This window comes from Coregonus lavaretus (genome assembly GCF_964263955.1).
Source record: "Coregonus lavaretus genome assembly, chromosome: 10".
NCBI lineage: Eukaryota > Metazoa > Chordata > Actinopteri > Salmoniformes > Salmonidae > Coregonus > Coregonus lavaretus.
The window spans coordinates 12,257,383-12,278,915 of NC_139997.1; the positions used below are offsets into that span (position 1 = coordinate 12,257,383).

Below are 21,533 nucleotides of genomic sequence, written 5' to 3' on the forward strand. Positions count from 1 at the left end.
TCCCCTGCTGATTTTGTACGTTTGCCCACATGATCAGTCTATAATTTTAATGGTAGGTTTATTTGAACAGTGAGAGACAGAATAACAACAACAAAATCCAGAAAAACACATGTCAAAAATGTTATGAAATTGATTTGCATTTTAATGAGGGAAATAAGTATTTGACCCCTCTGCAAAACATGATTTAGTACTTGGTGGCAAAACCCTTGTTGGCAATCACAGAGGTCAGACGTTTCTTGTAGTTGGCCACCAGGTTTGCACACATCTCAGGAGGGATTTTGTCCCACTCCTCTTTGCAGATATTCTCCAAGTCATTAAGGTTTCGAGGCTGACGTTTGGCAACTCGAACCTTCAGCTCCCTCCACAGATTTTCTATGGGATTAAGGTCTGGAGACTGGCTAGGCCACTCCAGGACCTTAATGTGCTTCTTCTTGAGCCACTCCTTTTGTTGCCTTGGCCGTGTGTTTTGGGTCATTGTCATGCTGGAACACCCATCCACGACCCATTTTCAATGCCCTGGCTGAGGAAAGGATGTTCTCACCCAAGATTTGACGGTATATGGCCCCGTCCATCGTCCCTTTGATGCGGTGAAGTTGTCCTGTCCCCTTAGCAGAAAAACAGCTCCAAAGCATAATGTTTCCACCTCCATGTTTGACGGTGGGGATGGTGTTCTTGGGGTCATAGGCAGCATTCCTCCTCCTCCAAACACGGCGAGTTGAGTTGATGCCAAAGAGCTCGATTTTGGTCATCTGACCACAACACTTTCACCCAGTTCTCCTTTGAATCATTCAGATGTTCATTGGCAAACTTCAGAGGGGCCTGTATATGTGCTTTCTTGAGCAGGGGGACCTTGCAGGCGCTGCAGGATTTCAGTCCTTCACGGCGTAGTGTGTTACCAATTGTTTTCTTGGTGACTATGGTCCCAGCTGCCTTGAGATCATTGACAAGATCCTCCCGTGTAGTTCTGGGCTGATTCCTCACCGTTCTCATGATCATTGCAACTCCACGAGGTGAGATCTTGCATGGAGCCCCAGGCCGAGGGAGATTGACAGTTATTTTGTGTCTCTTCCATTTGCGAATAATCGCACCAACTGTTGTCACCTTCTCACCAAGATGCTTGGCGATGGTCTTGTAGCCCATTCCAGCCTTGTGTAGGTCTACAATCTTGTCCCTGACATCCTTGGAGAGCTCTTTGGTCTTGGCCATGGTGGAGAGTTTGGAATCTGATTGATTGATTGATTGCTTCTGTGGACAGGTGTCTTTTATAGAGGTAACAAACTGAGATTAGGAGCACTCCCTTTAAGAGTGTGCTCCTAATCTCAGCTCGTTACCTGTATAAAAGACACCTGGGAGCCAGAAATCTTTCTGATTGAGAGGGGGTCAAATACTTATTTCCCTCATTAAAATGCAAATCAATTTATAACATTTTTGACATGCGTTTTTCTAGATTTTTTTGTTGTTATTCTGTCTCTCACTGTTCAAATAAACCTACCATTAAAATTATAGACTGATCATTTCTTTGTAAGTGGGCAAATGCACAAAATAAGCAGGGGATCAAATACTTTTTTCCCCTCACTGTAAATCTATTTGGAGGTTTGATAAAGAAATTGGTGAAAAAGAAAGGCCTTCCAGTTTACCATAATTCAAAGCCTCTGGAGCCGTCCACTTGATGGGGATCTGTTTGAGGCCAGACGATGAGTAGATCCCATCGTCCTCTTGCCTTGACATCCCAAAGTCGCTGATCTTCAGCAGGTTGCTCTCTCCCACCAGACAGTTCCTGGCCGCCAGATCCCTGAGGGAGACGGACGGGGGGAGGGATAATAATATCACTTTACTTCCACTCTCCCTCCATCCTCCTCAGATGGAGGAATAATCCACTACATGACCAAAAGTATGTGGACACCTGCTCGTTGAACATCTCATTCCAAAATCATGGGCATTAATATGGAGTTGCCCCCCTCCCCCCCTCCTCTTTGCTGCTGTAACAGCCTCCAGTCTTCTAGGAAGGCTTTCCACTAGATGTTGGAACATTGCTGCGGGGACTTGATTCCATTCAGCCACAAGAGCATTAGTGAGGTCAGGCACCGATGTTGGGTGATTAGGCCTGGCTCGCAGTAGGCATTTCAGCACTCAGCGGTCCCGTTCTGTAAGCTTGTGTGGCTTACCACTTCGCGGCTGAGCCGTTGTTGCTCCTAGATGTTTCCACTTCACAATAACAGCACTTACAGTTGACCGGGGCAGCTCTAGCAGGGCAGAAATATGACGAACTGACTTGTTGGAAAGGTGGCATCCTATGATGGTGCCATGTTGAAAGTCACTGAGCTCTTCAGTAAGGCCATTCTACTGCCAATGTTTACCTATGGCGATTGCATGGCTGTGTGCTCGATTTTATACACCTGTCAGCATAGGGTGTGGCTGAAATAAACAAATCCACTAATTTGAAGGGGAGTCCACACACTTTTGTATACAGTTGAAGTCGGAAGTTTACATACACTACCGGTCAAAAGTTTTAGAACACCTACTCATTTAAGGGTTTTTCTTAATTTTTATTATTTTCTACTTTGTAGAATAATAGTGAAGACATCAAAACCATGAAATAACACATGGAATTATGTAGTAACCAAAAAAGTGTTAAACAAATCAAAATATATTTTATATTTGAGATTCTTCAAATAGCCACCTTTTGCCTTGATGACAGCTTTGCACACTCTTGGCATTCTCTCAACCAGCTTCATGAGGTAGTCACCTGGAATGCATTTCAATTAACAGGTGTGCCTTGTTAAAAGTTAATTTGTGGAATTTCTTTCCTTCTTAATGCGTTTAAGCCAATCAGTTGTGTTGTGACAAGGTAGGGGGGTATACAGAAGATAGCACTATTTGGTAAAAGACCAAGTCCATATTATGGCAAGTACAGCTCAAATAAGCAAAGAGAAACGACAGTCCATCATTACTTTAAGACATGAAGGTCAGTCAATCCGGAAAAAGTTTATTCAAGTGCAGTCGCAAAAACCATCAAGCGCTATGATGAAACTGGCTCTCATGAGGACCGCCACAGGAAAGGAAGACCCAGAGTTACCTCTACTGCAGAGGATAAGTTCATTAGAGTTACCAGCCTCAGAAATTGCAGCCCAAATAAATGCTTCACAGAGTTCAAGTAACAGACACATCTCAACATCAACTGTTCAGAGGGGACTGTGTGAATCAGGCCTTCATGGTCGAATTGCTGCAAAGAAACCACTACTAAAGGACACCAATAAGAAGAAGAGACTTGCTTGGGCCAAGAAACACGAACAATGGACATTAGACCGGTGGAAATTTGTCCTTTGGTCTGGAGTCCAAATTGGAGATTTTTGGTTCCAACCGCTGTGTCTTTGTGAGATGTGGTGTGGGTGAACGGATGATCTCCGCATGTGTAGTTCCCACCGTAAGGCATGGAGGAGGAGGTGTTATGGTGTGGGGGTGCTTTGCTGGTGACACTGTGATTTATTTAGAATTCAAGGCACACTTAACCAGCATGGCTACCACAGCGTTCTGCAGCGATACGCCATCCCATCTGGTTTGGGCTTAGTGGGACTATTATTTGTTTTTCAACAGGACAACGACCCAAATCACATCCAGGCTGTGTAAGGGCTATTTTACCAAGCAGGAGAGTGATGTAGTGCTGCATCAGATGACCTGGCCTCCACAATCCCCCGACCTCAACCCAATTGTGATGGTTTGGGATGAGTTGGACCGCAGAGTGAAGGAAAAGCAGCCAACAAGTGCTCAGCATATGTGGGAACTCCTTCAAGACTGTTGGAAAAGCATTCCAGGTAAGCTGGTTGAGAGAATGCCAAGAGTGTGCAAAGCTGTCATCAAGGCAAAGGGTGGCTATTTGAAAAATCTCAAATATACTTTTTTGGTTACTACATGATTCCATATGTGTTATTTCATAGTTTTGATGTCTTCACTATTATTCTACAATGTAGAAAATAGTAAAAATAAAGAAAAACCCTTGAATGAGTAGGTGTCCTAAAACTTTTGACAAGTAGTGTACACTTAGGTTGGAGTCATTAAAACTCGTTTTTCAACCACTCCACAAATTTCTTGTTAACAAACTATAGTTTTGGCAAGTCGGTTAGGACATCTACTTTGTGCAGGACACAAGTAATATTTCGAACAATTGTTTAGAGAGATTATTTCACTTATAATTCACTGCATCACAATTCCAGTGGGTCAGAAGTTTACATACACTAAGTTGACTGTGCCTTTAAACAGCTTGGAAAATTCCAGAAAATGATGTCATGGCTTTAGAAGCTTCTGATAGGCTAATTGACATCATTTGAGTCAATTGGAGGTGTACCTGTGGATGTATTTCAAGGCCTAAAGATGAACGTACTTTGGTGCGAAAAATGCAAATCAATCCCAGAACAACCGCAAAGGACCTTGTGAAGATGCTGGAGGAAACAGGTACAAAAGTATCTATATCCACAGTAAAACGATTCCTATATTGACATAACCTGAAAGGCCGCTCAGCAAGGAAGAAGCCACTGCTCCAAAACTGCCATAAAAAAGCTAGACTACGGTTTGCAACTGCACATGGGGACAAAGATCGTACTTTTTGGAGAAATGTCCTCTGGTCTGATGAAACAAAAATAGAACTGTTTGGCCATAGTTTGGAGGAAAAAGGGGGACGCTTACAAGCCGAAGAACACCATCCCAACCGTGAAGCACGGGGGTGGCAGCATAATTTACATTTACATTTTAGTCATTTAGCAGACGCTCTTATCCAGAGCGACTTACAGTTAGTGAGTGCGTACATTTTGGTTTTCATACTGGTCCCCCGTGGGAATCGAACCCACAACCCTGGTGTTGCAAGCACCATGCTCTACCAACTGAGCTACACAGGACTCATGCAGTGGGGGTGCTTTGCTTAAGGAGGGACTGGTGCACTTCACAAAATAGATGGCATTATGAGGAAGGAAAATTATGCGGATATATTGAAGCAACATCTCAAGATATCAGTCAGGAAGTTAAAGCTTGGTCGCAAATGGGTCTTCCAAATGGACAATGACCCCAAGCATACTTCCAAAGTTGGGGCAAAATGGCTTAAGGACAACAAAGTCAAGGTATTGGAGTGGCCATCACAAAGCCCTGACCTCAATCCTATAGAAAATGTGTGGGCAGAACTGAAAAAGCATGTGCGAGCAAGGAGGCCTACAAACCTGACTCAGTTACACCAGCTCTGTGAGGAGGAATGGGCCAAAATTCACCCAACTGATTGTGGGAAGCTTGTGGAAGGCTACCCGAAACGTTTGACCCAAGTTAAACAATTTAAAGGCAATGCTACCAAATACTAATTGATTGTATGTAAACTTCTGGCCCACTGGGAATGTGATGAAATAAATAAAAGCTGAAATAAATAATTCTCTCTACTATTATTCTGACATTTCACATTCTTAAAATAAAGTGGTGATCCTAACTGACCTAAGACAGGGAATTTTTTACTAGGAGTAAATGTCAGGAATTGTGAAAAACGGAGTTTAAATGTATTTGGCTAAGGTGTATGTAAACTTCCGACTTCAACTGTATATAGTGTATCACTTTACTTCCACTCTCCCTCCATCCTCCTCAGATCATGGGGGTGCAGCAGAGCGGAATGAGAAGCCTGGATGGTACGGTGAAGTGTGGGTGTGACAAAGAGATGGGCTGTGATGGTTTCTAAATACAACAGCAAAACACATGACCACAGCACCTTCATGAGGGGCCTGTTGAGACTCTCAAAGTAGCTACATCCTGTCTGCCTATGATGGCAAACAGTAAGCCTTTGTTTGGATATGAACCAACAATCATGACCACAACCTAAATGGGTCCACAACGAGACCACAGCTCCCTGTTGTGACTGGACAGGATAATCTCTGCTGGCACAATCTAGCAGACCATGTGGGGATTGTTAATGACAGGCGTCGATCACAAACACACGTGCAATGCACACACACACACACACACACACACACACCTACACCTACCTATAAACACACACGCGTGCGCATAAAAATGTGAACACACACACAGACACAGGGTGTATTAGCTGGAGCTTAATCTCTACAGAACAAAATGAATGGATTTAGTGGTAGAGAGAGAAGAGAGAGACTGCTTCTGACAGAGGCTAGCCATATTGGCTGACAGGAATACTCATCATGGACATTAACATTTTCATATTAACAATATGCCATTAAATAAATGACTGAAATAGGAGGCAATCAGGACACCGAAAACAAACACGAGTTGTAACAGATGGGGAGCTCAACTACCACTGTCCATGTTAAGGTCACCATACGGTCTGTAATCTGATGATGTGAACATTTCTACTCTGCAGAGAGAAAAGTCATCCACCAGATTTGGTGGGCCCTGATGCAGGTGGCTGGGATGACCCTGTACAATGTGTGTTTTTGTGTGTGTGTGTACACTACAGGTATGTGTACACACATACCTGTAGCTCAATTGGTAGAGCATGGCGCTTGTAACGCCAGGGTAGTGGGTTCGCTCCCCGGGACCACCCATACGTAAAAATGTATGCACATGACTCTAAGTCGCTTTGGATAAAAGCGTCTGCTAAATAGCATATTATTTATTATTATTATTATGTGTGTAAGTATGTGAAAGTGTGTGTGTGTGTACGCTCGTATATGCGTGGGTGCGACGTGCATGTGTACATGCTCGCAGGACAGATTGTGCCCTGCATCCCTCCCATTTCAATTTCATAGCCCTCATCTGCAGCCCCTCTGTGAGAAGGGGGCCTACAGCTACTCTGGTATTTTTCAAAGTGCTTCTCCTGTCATTTCTGCTGACTGCCGGCACCGAGCCACAGAGTTGGGCTAAATTAGGCTGTCACTCAGGGAGACTGGCCCCGGTGAGATAAGTAAGAGCAATGCACCGGAGATGATTTGATAGCCCCGCTGTGCTGTGAGAAATGTAAGACTGATTGCAGCAGCAGTAGCACCTCTCTCTCTCTTGCTGCGACTATCTGGCTTGCTGGAAATATTAGTTTTCACCTGAAAACACAATCTCAAATTGGTGTGTTACCATCAAAGGTGACAGTGTTGTAAACTGCAGTAAAGCAGAGAGAGATCCATGTTGTCCTCTCACATATCTTACTTTAGGGGGCCTGGCATTATAGAGGGGAAGACATTTCATGGGGTTTAAATTCAGTTAGGTTTGAAAATGTAGTAGGCTTGCTGCTAGGTTAATAATAGTTTCATGTATGAAGTTTTGTGTCATATTTAGAAGTAAAAATAAGAAAACTGAAATTCTGTTAAAAGCATGAGCAATCTATTGAACAATAGACAGATAGGGCAATTTGTTGGAATTAGGGCAGTATACCGCATTTTAGTATATACAGCAGTATTGATGCACAGACAGGTTTGGGCTTTTACTTTACCATCTATAATGGTATTTCAATGTTTGGTTTGTTAATTGTGATACGCAACTCTGCCATGTGTAATGTCCATTTTTATCGTTTACTCTGTTTTCTCCCTGTCCTCCTGCATGCTGCTTCCCACACCAAACCCTGCCCCCTGTCACTCAGGGAGAGCATGTTGTTGCTCAACCACGGAGTCACAAGATTTTTCTTGCCGTTCACTCTGCATGGTCAGATAGATGCAACAAGATATTGGTGACAACAATGCTGATTTCCACAAGCGTTCTACAATTACACTATTAGTTTGTGTACCTTACTGTCCGCTAGTTTTTCTTTTTTTAGCAAGTTGTGTCTTGCGGCTAAAATAAATTGTGTTAGCCGCTAATGCTAATCGTTAGTTAGCTGGCTAGCTAGCTAGCTTGCTAAATGTACTAAGAGTCAGCAAACGTAGCTAGGTAATACAGCATGGTACCAGCACAGATAGAACAATGAGACAGATATTTCACCGGATGTATAAATGTGAAGCATCCGCTTGGCGTTTCCACGCCAAGTGTCCGGCAGTGGGAGAAGCTGGAACGAGATGGATTTTCGCAGACGTTTAGAAAATGTTGTCATCGATGAAACATTTGATCTCAATACAGTTTTCTATTCCCAAAACTAAAATTTGTTTTACGAACAGAGTAGACTACGTTTTGTAGACTTCACCCTTTGCTAAAGTTGTAAAAAATGGCATTGTTTAAAAGAAGTGCAAAGGCTAATTGATTTATTGTATTGAGTTACTGTGCTCTTCACAGAGTAGTCGTTCCCTAACGGAAATATGCAAATGTGGCTACAATGCGCCAATAGGATCTCGCAAGCTCGTGCTTGGCTCTGCCCAGCTCCTTGCTTGTTCTGCCCACTATGACTCATTTGTTCCCATTTGAAACGACGGGCTGTGGTCTATCTTGGTTTAGTTATAAAATCTTTGGTACCAGTGCTGGTGTAGGCCTAGATAAGCATGTTGTTTGTGCAATGGTATCTTCTAAATCAGAGAGGAGTTACCTCTGGTTCGTTCAGCCATCCCTATGGGGAAAGAATAGGGTTTTGGGATAAACGCCAAAAATAAGGTCTGAGGTTAACACAGGCTTAGGAGATCTTATAAGTTTTGTTCTATGAGATAATATCAGTCAGTTAACATGATCTTTATGAATTATGACGCATATAATTTGTGTTCTTTATGTACTTTTTTGAATTACATAAACACTTCAAAATTCACAGAAAGTGACGTTAGCTGATGAAGATTAATTCATAGAACAAAACGTATATCTCCTAAGCCTGTGCTTACCACTAGGGATGTGACAAAGGAAACATTTTGCTTAACGTTTAAACAGCCATTTTTTAACATCGGTTTCCATTAAAACGATAAGAAAAAAATCATACAATTTCACATCAATTTACAATGCAGAATAACGGTCCTATTACATACAGTACCAGTTAAAAGTTTGGACACACCTACTTTATTTTGACTATTTTCTACATTGTAGAATAATAGTGAAGACATCAAAACTATGAAATAACACATATGGAATCATGTAGTAACCAAAAAAGTGTTAAACAAATCAAAATATATTTTATATTTGAGATTCTTTTAAGTAGCCACCCTTTGCCTTGATGACAGCTTTGCACACTCTTGACATTCTCTCAACCAGCTTCATGAGGTAGTCACCTGGAATGCATTTCAATTAACAGGTGTGCCTTGTTAAAAGTTAATTTGTGGAATTTCTTCCCTTCTTAATGCGTTTGTGACAATCAGTTGTGTTGTGACAAGGTGGGGGGGGGGGGGGGGGGGGGGGGTATACAGAAGATAGCCCTATTTAGTAAAAGACCAAGTCCATATTATGGCAAGAACAGCTCAAATAAGCAAAGAGAAGCGACAGTCCATCATTACTTTAAGACATGAAGGTCAGTCAATCCGGAAAATGTCAAGAACTTTGAAAGTTTCTTCAAGTGCAGTCTCAAAAAACATCAAGCGCTATGATGAAACTGGCTCTCATGAGGACCGCCACAGGAAAGGATGACCCAGAGTTACCTCTGCTGCAGAGGATAAGTTAATTAGAGTTAACTGCACCTCAGACTGCAGCCCAAATAAATGCTTCACAGAGTTCAAGTAACAGACATCTCAACATCAACTGTTCAGAGGAGACTGTGTGAATCAGGCCTTCATGGTCGAATTGCTGTAAAGAAACCACTACTAAAGGACACCAAAAAGAAGAAGAGACTTGCTTGGGCCAAGAAACACGAGCAATGGACATTAGACCGGTGGAAATCTGTCCTTTGGTCTGATGAGTCCAAATTCCAGATTTTTGGTTCCAACCGCCGTGTCTTTGTGAGACGCAGAGTAGGTGAACGGATGATCTCCGCATGTGTAGTTCCCACCGTGAAGCATGGAGGAGGAGGTGTGATGGTGCTTTGCTGGTCTACCGAGTGGCGCAGTGGTCTAAGGCACTAGCTAACTGTGCCACTAGAGATCCTGGTTCGAATCCAGGCTCTGTCGTAGCCGGACGCGACCGGAAGAAGACCCATGGGGCGGCGCACAATTGGCCCAGGGTATGGGAGGAAATGTCCGGCAGGGATGTAGCTCAGTTGGTAGAGCATGGCGTTCGCAACGCCAGGGTTGTGGGTTCGATTCCCACGGGGGGCCAGTATGTAAAATATATATATATATATATATATATATATATATATATATATATATATATATATATATATATATATATATATATATATATATATATAAATAAATAATGTATGCACTCACTAACTGTAAGTCGCTCTGGATAAGAGCGTCTGCTAAATGACTAAAATGTTAAATGTAAAATGTAAATGAGAGAATGCCAAGAGTGTGCAAAGCTGTCATCAAGGCAAAGGGTGGCTACTTTGAAGAATCTAAAATCGAAAATATATTTTGATTTGTTTAACACTTTTTTGGTTACTACATGTATTATTTCATAGTTTTGATGTCTTCACTATTATTCTACAATGTAGAAAATTGTAAAAATAAAGAAAAACCCTTGAATGAGTAGGTGTGTCCAAACTTTTGACTGGTACTGTATGTACGACCGCTAGACTGAACACACACTTGCAGCATTAGCGAAGAGACCGAGCAGGCAGGCCAGAGCGAAGGAGAGAGGGGCAGAAGAAGGCAGAAGCGTGCTCATATGTTTTGGTAATCTGCATCTCGCAATGTCTTGTTTTACATGCCTTGCAAATTCACCAAGTAGCCTAAAATTAGCCTCTTCCTCTCTGGTTTTATTTTGAATTACACAACTTCCCCAGGTCTTTATAGCCTATTGGCTATAACAAGAAAACAATGTTTTGTGATAACTGAACTGTGATTTTAATTATGTGAAGAAAAAAATTATTGTTTTTTAGTTAGGGATTTTTCTTAACGATAAGGATCCCAACTTCGTTTAAACGTTTTAACGTTCACACCCCTATTTATTCAAAAACCTTCCAAAAAACTCCATTCATTTCCCCATAGGCTTTGACCAACAAGCCATGGCGGAGTTAGGGCCTACAAAACGATGCTATTACTATTTCTCTCTATAAGCGAAGCATGAATATGTTAGCTAGCTAGCTACACGAGGTAAGAAAACATGAAATGTAACATCTAATTAGAGTCCCCTGGAAACACTTTGGTTCCTTCCCCGTCAATAATTCCTCCCTGGTTTATTCATTCGTTCTCATGTCAAACAACAATGTATTCAAGGTGCTGCCCACTATATTCCAAATATATAATTAGAATAATCATTATATTTTCACGATTCCAACAGTTCATCAGTTAACTAGGTCTAGATTCTTGCCCATTTCATGCAGCCCTTGGTGGCACAGTGTGGAAATGATAACAAAAGAGCAGGAAATGCAGAAATTTATGAAAATACTGAAAATTATTTTTGTTTGAAGTTGGATTGAACAGTATAAAATAATCAGAATGGAGAAAGCCCCATTGAAATCACTTATCATTTCTGTGTTGCCACCCTAGGGTTATGAACTACTCAAAGCATATTTAGAACGTTGTGAAAAAATATTGTGATATGATATTTTGGCTATATGGCCTAGCCCTAGTTGGAAGACTCTATGGAGAATCATAAACATACTGTACATGTTGCATACAGTATTCCAGATTGATGTTGACAACGCTAAAACAAGGCAAAATCTCCATACCTGTGGATGCAGTTTTTGAGCTCGAGGTAAGCCATTCCTGCAGCAGCATCTAAAGCAAACTTCACCAGCTGTTTGGTCTTCAGGTCTTCCTTCCTCTTCCGTAGAAACGACAAGAAGTCCCCTCCTTCAAATAGGATATAAAATGTATATTCACAATTGTAACATTGGTCATCGCTTGTAAATTACTTTTGAAATTGCACACTACCTGCGAAACTACAATTGAGTCTCAAAAAGTTATCTGTATGGCAGTAATGTATGCTGCTGGACTTACCTGACACTAGCTCCATCACAATGTAAATAGGCTGTCGTTGTGTGCAAACGCCTATCAACTTCACAATGTTTGCATGGTCATATTGCTTTAGGATCCTGTAGAAACAAGAAAGTACCAATATGAGATAATTACATATTTGTCAAATCTCTAAACACCAGACTAAAAGCGTGTTAAGTGAAATAATGTTAGATGAGTGAACGGACGTTTCAAGGTACTTGACGGGACCTGCAATTGATTGACAGCTGTCATTTTCATCCACTATATTGTAGGACATGCGCTTCTCTCACCTGGCTTCTGATAGGAACTAGGACATGTGGTCCACTCACCTGGCTTCTGATAGGAACTAGGACATGTGGTGCCCAAGAACGCCAAGGTAACCTGCCTAAATGACTACCGCCCTGTAGCACTCACGTCTGTAGCCATGAAGAGCTTTGAAAGGCTGGTCATGGCTCACATCAACACCATCATCCCGGAAATCCTAGACCCACTCCAAATCGCATATCACCCCAAGAGATCCACAGATGATGCAATCTCAATTGCACTCCACACTGCCCTTTCCCACCTGAACAAAATGAACACCTATATGAGAATTCTGTTAATTGACTACAGCTCAGCGTTCAACACCATAGTGCCCACAAAGCTCGTCACTAAGCTAAGGACCCTGGGACTAAACACCTCCCTCTGTAACTGGATCCTGGACTTCCTGACGGGCCGCGCCCAGGTGGTAAGGGTAGGCAACAACACATCTGCCACGCTGATCCTCAACACGGTGGCCCCTCAGGGATGCGTGCTTAGTCCCGTCCTGTACACCCTGTTCACCCACGACTGCGTGGCCAAGCACGACTCCAACACCATCATTAAGTTTGCTGATCACAGACAACAATGAGACAGCCTATAGGGAGGAGGTCAGAGACCTGGCAGTGTGGTGCCAGGACAACAACCTCTCCCTCAACGTGCGCAAGACAAAGGAACTGATTGTGGACTACAGGAAAAGGGGGGGGGGGGGGGGGAACACGCCCCCATTCACATCGCCAGGGCTGTAGTGGAGCAGGTCGAGAGCTTTTTTATATATTTTTTTTACACTGCTGCTACTCGCTGTTTATTATCTATGTATAGTCACTTTACCCCTACCCACATGTACAAATTACCTCGACTAACCTGTACCCCCGCACAATGACTCGGTACCAGTACCCCCTGTATATAGCCTCGTTATTGTTATTTTATTGTGTAACTTTTTTTAAAACTTTAGTTTATTTAGTAAATATTTTCTTAACTCTATTTACTTAAAACTGCATTGTTGGTTAAGGGCTTGTAAGTAAGCATTTCATGGTAAGGTCTACACCTGTTGTATTTGGCGCATGTGATAAATAAAAATGAGATTTTGTCCTCTCACCTGGCTTCTGATAGGAACTTAATCTTCAGCTCCTGTGGAAGATCCTCTTTACATGTTTTGACTGCCACAGGAGTCTTGTCCCGCAAAGTTCCTTTGAATACCTCACCAAAGTTGCCCTAAGAACAAAGAAAACACAGAGATATAGTAACAGAAGTTGGTTTAATCAAACATATATTGACATCATTGATGATGGATGTCAAAACTAATCAAAGATAACATCTGTCCTACAGATGTGTTGAAAATGAAAAGGATATCTAAAATCACTAACTTTGCCAAGAAGCTCTCCAAGACTAACATCCTCGTGGTTGAGTATCCATTTTTTATCCTACAGAAGACGGAACAAAACATACGCAATGTAAACACAAGACACAGAACATCCACAAAAAAATAAACCACAAAAACCTTGATGCCTCAAAAACATCAGAGCAAGAAAATAATTTCAAAGTATTTCCATCTTTGGCCCAGCTCAACATAACGCATTCCAACGGCCAGTCTCATCGAATAAAACAATGATCAAATCCAAATCGCATTCTTCCAAGTGCGAGGTGGTGCCTAATGGTCAAATTTCACCGCTTTTCCATGAAATGCTTGAAGAAAGACCATTTAAAAACACTTAGCATTCCTAGGCTTCAGCAGATCTATTACAGTAGTAATGACAACAACAATTAGCCCTGTGTTGGTGATGGCTGAGGCAATTAAAACACCATTATGTTCAACACCAGCAGGCCAGCTAAGGAGGACTCCAGGTCTTCTTTATGATTAAACCTGGGTATTAACAGTGTTGGCCTATTTCCCCCTATCCAGGTCACTTAAAGCATATTGGATGCAGCTGCAACACAGAGTGGATATTAAAAAGACATTTGCACTATTATACATGAGAAATGGGTCCTGAAAACGTCATACAGGTCTGGAAACCAGGAATGAATCCTGTCAATTAGGGCTGGGAATTGCCAGGGACCTCACGATACCGATACGATATATATTGCGATTCACACGATTCTATACGTTGTATTTTTTTTAAATGGATTTTTATTTTCTTAATGTGGAGAACCTAGTTAGAACTTCATCAACAAAAAGTTGTTCAACTGTGATCACAGCTTTACTGATAAATATAACTACAATATTTAGTTAATGTCAGATTCTTATTCAAGGGCTTATTCCTGACCATCTATTAGCCTCCTACCACAAACACCACAAGCTTCTGGACAACCTGAGCATATTGATGAGTTTCACAGTGTGATTAAAGGCCTCCATGACAGCTTGATGGCTTTAGCAATAATTACATTCCCACCCCTGTTGTGAAACCACTCATTGACTTCTGATCTGAATCACAGGGTGAATGAACAAAAGATAGGAGAGCAAATATGTTTTACCTTGACGACTGGGTTTAAAAGCACCACCCCAGACTTCTTGGTAATAACTTGCTTTGAAGTATAATGGTGTTCAATTAACTGAGGAATGGTCGGGAAGCCAGTGCCTTCAAAACGATACTGGTTCTGTGGACAAAGAGGCGGCACAGAGCATGGGATTGATTAACTACAAAGTTGAGTTGGAAGCTTTTCTAATCATCATCTTTTGTGTTACGGAAACAACTTCACAAGCAATTACTAGTAGCTGTCATCTGAACGAATTAAATTAAAACACATCAACCATAGAATTCCTTGCCAATTAACTTCAGTTTCAACCAAGGTGCCTGTGATCTCTCATCTCTGTGTCTTAGTGACAGACATAAAGTAACCATTGGCTGACGCACATCATCACATCAAAAATACCTGACTACACCTTATATATATATATATATACACACACACAGTGCCTTGCAAAAGTATTCATCCCCCTTGGTGTTTTTCCTATTTTGTTGCATTACAACCTGTGATTTAAATTTATTTTTATTTGGATTTCATGTAATGTACATACACAAAATAGTCCAAATTGGTGAAGTGGAATGAAAAAACTAACTTGTTTCAAAAAATTCTAAAAAATAAATAACGGAAAAGTGGTGCATGCATATGTATTCACCCCCTTTGCTATGAAGCCCCTAAATAAGATCTGGTGCAACCAATTACCTTCAGAAGTCACATAATTAGTTAAATAAACTGTGTGCAATCTAAGTGTCACATGATCTGTCACATGATCTCTGTATATATACACACCTGTTCTGAAAGGCCCCAGAGTCTGCAACACCACTAAGCAAGGGGCACCACCAAGCAAGCGGCACCTTGAAGACCAAGGAGCTCTCCAAACAGGTCAGGGACAAAATTGTGGAGAAGTACAGATCAGGGTTGGGTTATAAAAAAATATCTGAAACTTTGAACATCCCACGGAGCACCATTAAATCCATTATTAAAAAATGGAAAGAATATGGCACCACAACAAACCTGCCAAGAGAGGGCCGCCCACCAAAACTCACGGACCAGGCAAGGAGGGCATTAATCAGAGAGGCAACAAAGAGACCAAAGATAACCCTGAAGGAGCTGCAAAGCTCCACAGCGGAGATTGGAGTATCTGTCCATAGGACCACTTTAAGCCATACACTCCACAGAGCTGGGCTTTACGGAAGAGTGGCCAGAAAAAAGCCATTGCTTGAAGAAATATATAAGCAAACACGTTTGGTGTTTGCCAAAAGGCATGTGGGAGACTCCCCAAACATATGGAAGAAGGTACTCTGGTCAGATGAGACTAAAATTGAGCTTTTTGGCCATCAAGGAAAACACTATGTCTGGCGCAAACCCAACACCTCTCATCACCCCGAGAACACCATCCCCACAGTGAAGCATGGTGGTGGCAGCATCATGCTGTGGGGATGTTTTTCATCGGCAGGGACTGGGAAACTGGTCAGAATTGAAGGAATGATGGTGGCGCTAAATACAGGGAAATTCTTGAGGGAAACCTGTTTCAGTCTTCCAGAGATTTGAGACTGGGATGGAGGTTCACCTTCCAGTAGGACAATGACCCTAAGCATACTGCTAAAGCAACACTCGAGTGGTTTAAGGGGAAACATTTAAATGTCTTGGAATGGCCTAGTCAAAGACCAGACCTCAATCCAATTGAGAATCTGTGGTATGACTTAATGATTGCTGTACACCAGTGGAACCCATCCAACTTGAAGGAGCTGGAGCAGTTTTTCCTTGAAGAATGGGCAGAAATCCCAGTGGCTAGATGTGCCAAGCTTAGAGACATACCCCAAAAACTTGCAGCTGTAATTGCTGCAAAAGGTGGCTCTACAAAGTATTGACTTTTGGGGGGGGTGAATAGTTATGCACGCTCAAGTTCAGTTTTTTTGTCTTATTTCTTGTTTGTTTCACCCAAAAAAATATTTTGCATCTTCAAAGTGGTAGGCATGTTGTGTAAATCAAATGATACAACCCCACCCAAAAATCCATTTTAATTTCAGGTTGTAAGGCAACAAAATAGGAAAAATGTCACCGGGGTGAATACTTTCGCAAGTCACTGTATATATATATATTTATTTTTGTGTGTACTTTTTACCCCTTTATCTCCCCAATTTCGTGATATCCAATTGGTAGTTACAGTCTTGTCCCATCGCTGCAACTCCCGTACGGACTCGGGAGAGGTGAAGGTCGAGAGCCATGCGTCCTCCGAAACACGACCCTGCCAAGCCGCACTGCTTCTTGACACACTGCTCGCTTAACCCGAAAGCCAGCCGCACCAATGTGTCGGAGGAAACACGTACAACTGGCGACCGGCCCGCCACAAGGAGTCACTAGAACGCAATGGGACAAGGACATCTCGGCCGGCCAAATCCTCCCCTAACCCAGACGACGCTGGGCCAATTATGCACCGTCTCATTGGTCTCCTGGTTGCGGACGGCTGCGCCACAGCCTAGGATCGTACCCGGGTCTGTAGTGACGCCTCTAGCACTGCCATGCAGTGCCTTAGAACGCTGCGCCACTCGGAAGGTCCTACACCTTTATATTTTGTCTCTTTTACTGCTGAAACCTAGTGGCTCTGCAGTGAGACAAACACCTAGCCTGGTCTGAGATCTGTTTGTGCCATCATGTCAACTCCTTGTCATGCCAAACATGGCACAAACAGATCTATGACCAGGCTAAGAAATGCCTTTAGTTTTATTTAGAACTGAACAAGTAGAACTCACGTCTGCAAACTGGATGATGAAGTGTCTCCGCTGTCCCTCGGAGAAGACAGACAGGACGTACTCGCCAGGCTTGCCGTGGCTCTCCCGGACCAGGAAGTCTCCCTGCTCTTTGAGCAACTCCTGGGCCTCGGTCCTGGGGATGGCCCCATGGTACCACTCCTGGTCCCCCAGGGGCTTCTCACTGGTTGGGATCACGTCGAAAAACTGCTGGACACGTACAATGGAATGATATGACATGATGATATGATGATAATGTCAGTTAGGAATCAATCGCTGTTCAATTGCAAGTCAAGAGAGCTATAAGATCTGTGTCACTCCACTCAGATTAAACAGGTAATGCACAATTTGAATGCAATATCTATGATAGACAGGATAGTTTCCACACTCACTACACAAGAACACAATGCTTTTAAAACCTGTTTTTTTTAACAGACTTTAGAATTTACCGATGATGAGCCAAGGACTGATTTGGGAGAGCGGATGATGCCAGCGAAGGAATGACGCAAGGTGTCAAACTTTGATGTCCTGTCTTTGCCTTTGTCCTGAAAATACAGACATTTGGTTGAAAATCTGTTGAGAATAAACAGTTGAGCAAGCCGACTACAGTAAACTATAGTGTATCAAATAAAATAAAATGTTATTTGTCACATGCGCCGAATACAACAGGTGTAGACCTTACCGTGAAATGCTTACTTACAAGCCCTTAACCAACAATGCAGTTTTAAGAAAATAGAGTTAAGAAAATATTTAATAAATAAACTAGTCAAAAAAATAAACAATAATAACACAATAAAATAACAATAACGAGGGGTACCGGTACCGAGTCAATGTGTGTTGGTACAGGTTAGTCCAGGTCATTTGTACATGTACAGTAAAGAAAAAAAGTATTTAGTCAGCCACCAATTGTGCAAGTTCTCTCACTTAAAAAGATGAGAGGCCTGTAATTTTCATCATAGGTACACGTCAACTATGACAGACAAATTGAGAGAAAAAAATCCAGAAAATCACATTGTAGGATTTTTTATGAATTTTTTTGCAAATTATGGTGGAAAATAAGTATTTGGTCACCTACAAACAAGCAAGATTTCTGGCTCTCACAGACCTGTAACTTCATCTTTAAGAGGCTCCTCTGTCCTCCACTCGTTACCTGTATTAATGGCACCTGTTTGAACTTGTTATCAGTTTAAAAGACACCTGTCCACAACCTCAAACAGTCACACTCCAAACTGCACTATGGCCAAGACCAAAGAGCTGTCAAAGGACACCAGAAACAAAATTGTAGACCTGCACCAGGCTGGGAAGACTGAATCTGCAATAGGTAAGCAGCTTGGTTTGAAGAAATCAACTGTGGGAGCAATTATTAGGAAATGGAAGACATACAAGACCACTGATAATCTCCCTCGATCTGGGGCTCCACGCAAGATCTCACCCCGTGGGGTCAAAATGATCACAAGAACGGTGAGCAAAAATCCCAGAACCACACGGGGGGACCTAGTAAATGACCTGCAGAGAGCTGGGACCAAAGTAACAAAGCCTACCATCAGTAACACACTACGCCGCCAGGGACTCAAATCCTGCAGTGCAGACGTGTCCCCCTGCTTAAGCCAGTACATGTCCAGGCCCGTCTGAAGTTTGCTAGAGTGCATTTGGATGATCCAGAAGAGGATTGGGAGAATGTCATATGGTCAGATGAAACCAAAATAGAACATTTTGGTAAAAACTCAACTCGTCGTGTTTGGAGGACAAAGAATGCTGAGTTGCATCCAAAGAACACCATACCTACTGTGAAGCATGGGGGTGGAAACATCATGCTTTGGGGCTGTTTTTCTGCAAAGGGACCAGGACGACTAATCCGTGTAAAGGAAAGAATGAATGGGGCCATGTATCGTGAGATTTTGAGTGAAAACCTCCTTCCATCAGCAAGGGCATTGAAGATGAAACGTGGCTGGGTCTTTCAGCATGACAATGATCCCAAACACACCGCCCGGGCAACGAAGGAGTGGCTTCGTAAGAAGCATTTCAAGGTCCTGGAGTGGCCTAGCCAGTCTCCAGATCTCAACACCATAGAAAATATTTGGAGGGAGTTGAAAGTCCGTGTTGCCCAGCGACAGCCCCAAAACATCACTGCTCTAGAGGAGATCTGCATGGAGGAATGGGCCAAAATACCAGCAACAGTGTGTGAAAACCTTGTGAAGACTTACAGAAACGTTTGACCTGTGTCATTGCCAACAAAGGGTATATAACAAAGTATTGAGAAACTTTTGTTATTGACCAAATACTTATTTTCCACCATAATTTGCACCGGGGCGGCAGGTGGCTTAGGGGGTAAGAGCGTTGTGCCAGTAACCGAAAGGTCGCTGGTTCTAATCCCCAAGCCGACTAGGTGAAAAATCTGTCGATGTGCCCTTGAGCAAGGCACTTAACCCTAATTGCTCCTGTAAGTCGCTCTGGATAAGAGCGTCTGCTAAATGACTAAAATGTAAAATGTAAATGTAAATAAATTCATTAAAATCCTACAATGTGATTTTCTGGATTTTCTTTTCTCATTTTGTCTGTCATAGTTGACGTGTACCTATGATGAAAATTACAGGCCTCTCTCATCTTTTTAAGTGGGAGAACTTACACAATTGGTGGCTGACTAAATACTTTTTCCCCCCACTGTAGGTAGGGATAAAGTGACTATGCATAGATAATAAACAGCGAGTTTAGCAGCAGTGTAAAAACCAAGGGGGGGGGGGGGGGGGGGGTCAATGCAAATAGTCCGGGTGGCCATTTGATTAATTGGGGCTGGGAATTGCCAGGGACCTCACAATACGATATTATATATATTTATTATTATTATATTATATAGAGGTTTATAGCCATCACAATGTGCTTACACTGCCCCCCTTTGCTCATCCAACTCTCTGCAGAGAGAGCTAGAGTCTAAAGGAGGCTCAACAGCACCACCATATCATCTACCACATACTGCAGAGTCAACAAAAAGCTTTTTCTCTTACACTGCCCCATTCAAAGCCAAATATCTCAACATTGGTGAAACATGTTTCCATTTCACTGAAATGACAAAAATCTGTGGAAAACAGGTATGCAACGTTTATCAGTGTTTTTCTTCTGAACTGGTTTATAATGACACCATCTGCTTTTAAAACAGGGACATGATTGACACAGAGATACATCTATTTTTTTTACCTCTATGGGTCGACATTTCAGTGACATTTGATGAGAAAGGTACAAATTGTTTTAAATGAAAGATTCAGCACAACAGCATATTTTAGATAAAAAACAACAACTTTGATTTGCCTGAAGGAGTATATTCATGGAGACAGCAGAAGACAAAACACATACTGGCCTACTACTATACAATGAATGAAAAGCAGTATACTGACACAGTACCAGTATGTGTAAGTGTACATAAGTAAATATCAGCCGCAAAAGTATCTAAGACTAACAAAATCATCAAGCAAAGACATTTAATCAACAGACGCTATACAGTCGTGGTCAAAAGTTTTGAGAATGACACAAATACTAATTTTCACAAAGTCTGCTGCCTCAGTTTTGATGATGGCAATTTGCATATACTCCAGAATGTCATGAAGAGTGATCAGATTAATTGCAATTAATTGCAAAGTCCCTCTTTGCCATGAAAATGAACTTAATCCCAAAAAAACTTTTCCAATGCATTTCAGCCCTGCCACAAAAGGACCAGCTGCCATCATGTCAGTGATTCTCTCGTTAACACGTGAGAGTGTTGACGAGGACAAGGCTGGAGATCACTCTGTCATGCTGATTGAGTTAGAATAACAGACTGGAAGCTTTAAAAGGAGGGTGGTGCTTGAAATCATTGTTCTTCCTCTGTTAACCATGGTTACTTGCAAGGAAACACATGCCGTCATTATTGCTTTGCACAAAAAGGGCTTCACAGGCAAGGATATTGCTTGCTAGTAAGATTGCACCTAAATCAACCATTTATCAGATCATCAAGAACTTCAAGGAGAGAGGTTCAATTGTTGTGAAGAAGGCGTCAGGGCGCCCAAGAAAGTCCAGCAAGTGCCAAGACCGTCTCCTAAAGTTGATTCAGCTGCGGGATCGGGGCACCACCAGTGCAGAGCTTGCTCAGGAATGGCAGCAGGCAGGTGTGAGTGCATCTGCA

At 42.2% G+C, this 21,533-nt stretch overlaps 1 protein-coding gene across 4 annotated transcripts in view; it reads right to left on the bottom strand.

Annotated features, from left to right (window-relative positions):
• Positions 1–21,533, bottom strand: part of LOC311136067 (tyrosine-protein kinase Fer-like) — a 41,634-nt gene that overhangs the window by 5,160 nt on the left and 14,941 nt on the right. For 3 of the 4 annotated variants that reach the window (XM_084170132.1, XM_084170133.1, XM_084170134.1), the window contains 8 exons: positions 17,830–17,925; positions 17,384–17,590; positions 14,640–14,762; positions 13,535–13,591; positions 13,267–13,382; positions 11,874–11,968; positions 11,603–11,726; positions 1,638–1,792 (listed from right to left, as the gene is read on the bottom strand). In XM_084170132.1, the coding sequence (XP_084026258.1) occupies positions 1,638–1,792; positions 11,603–11,726; positions 11,874–11,968; positions 13,267–13,382; positions 13,535–13,591; positions 14,640–14,762; positions 17,384–17,590; positions 17,830–17,925 (973 nt within the window). The remainder of the gene's footprint in view (positions 1–1,637; positions 1,793–11,602; positions 11,727–11,873; positions 11,969–13,266; positions 13,383–13,534; positions 13,592–14,639; positions 14,763–17,383; positions 17,591–17,829; positions 17,926–21,533) is intronic. The other variant, XM_084170135.1, reaches the window with a different exon arrangement.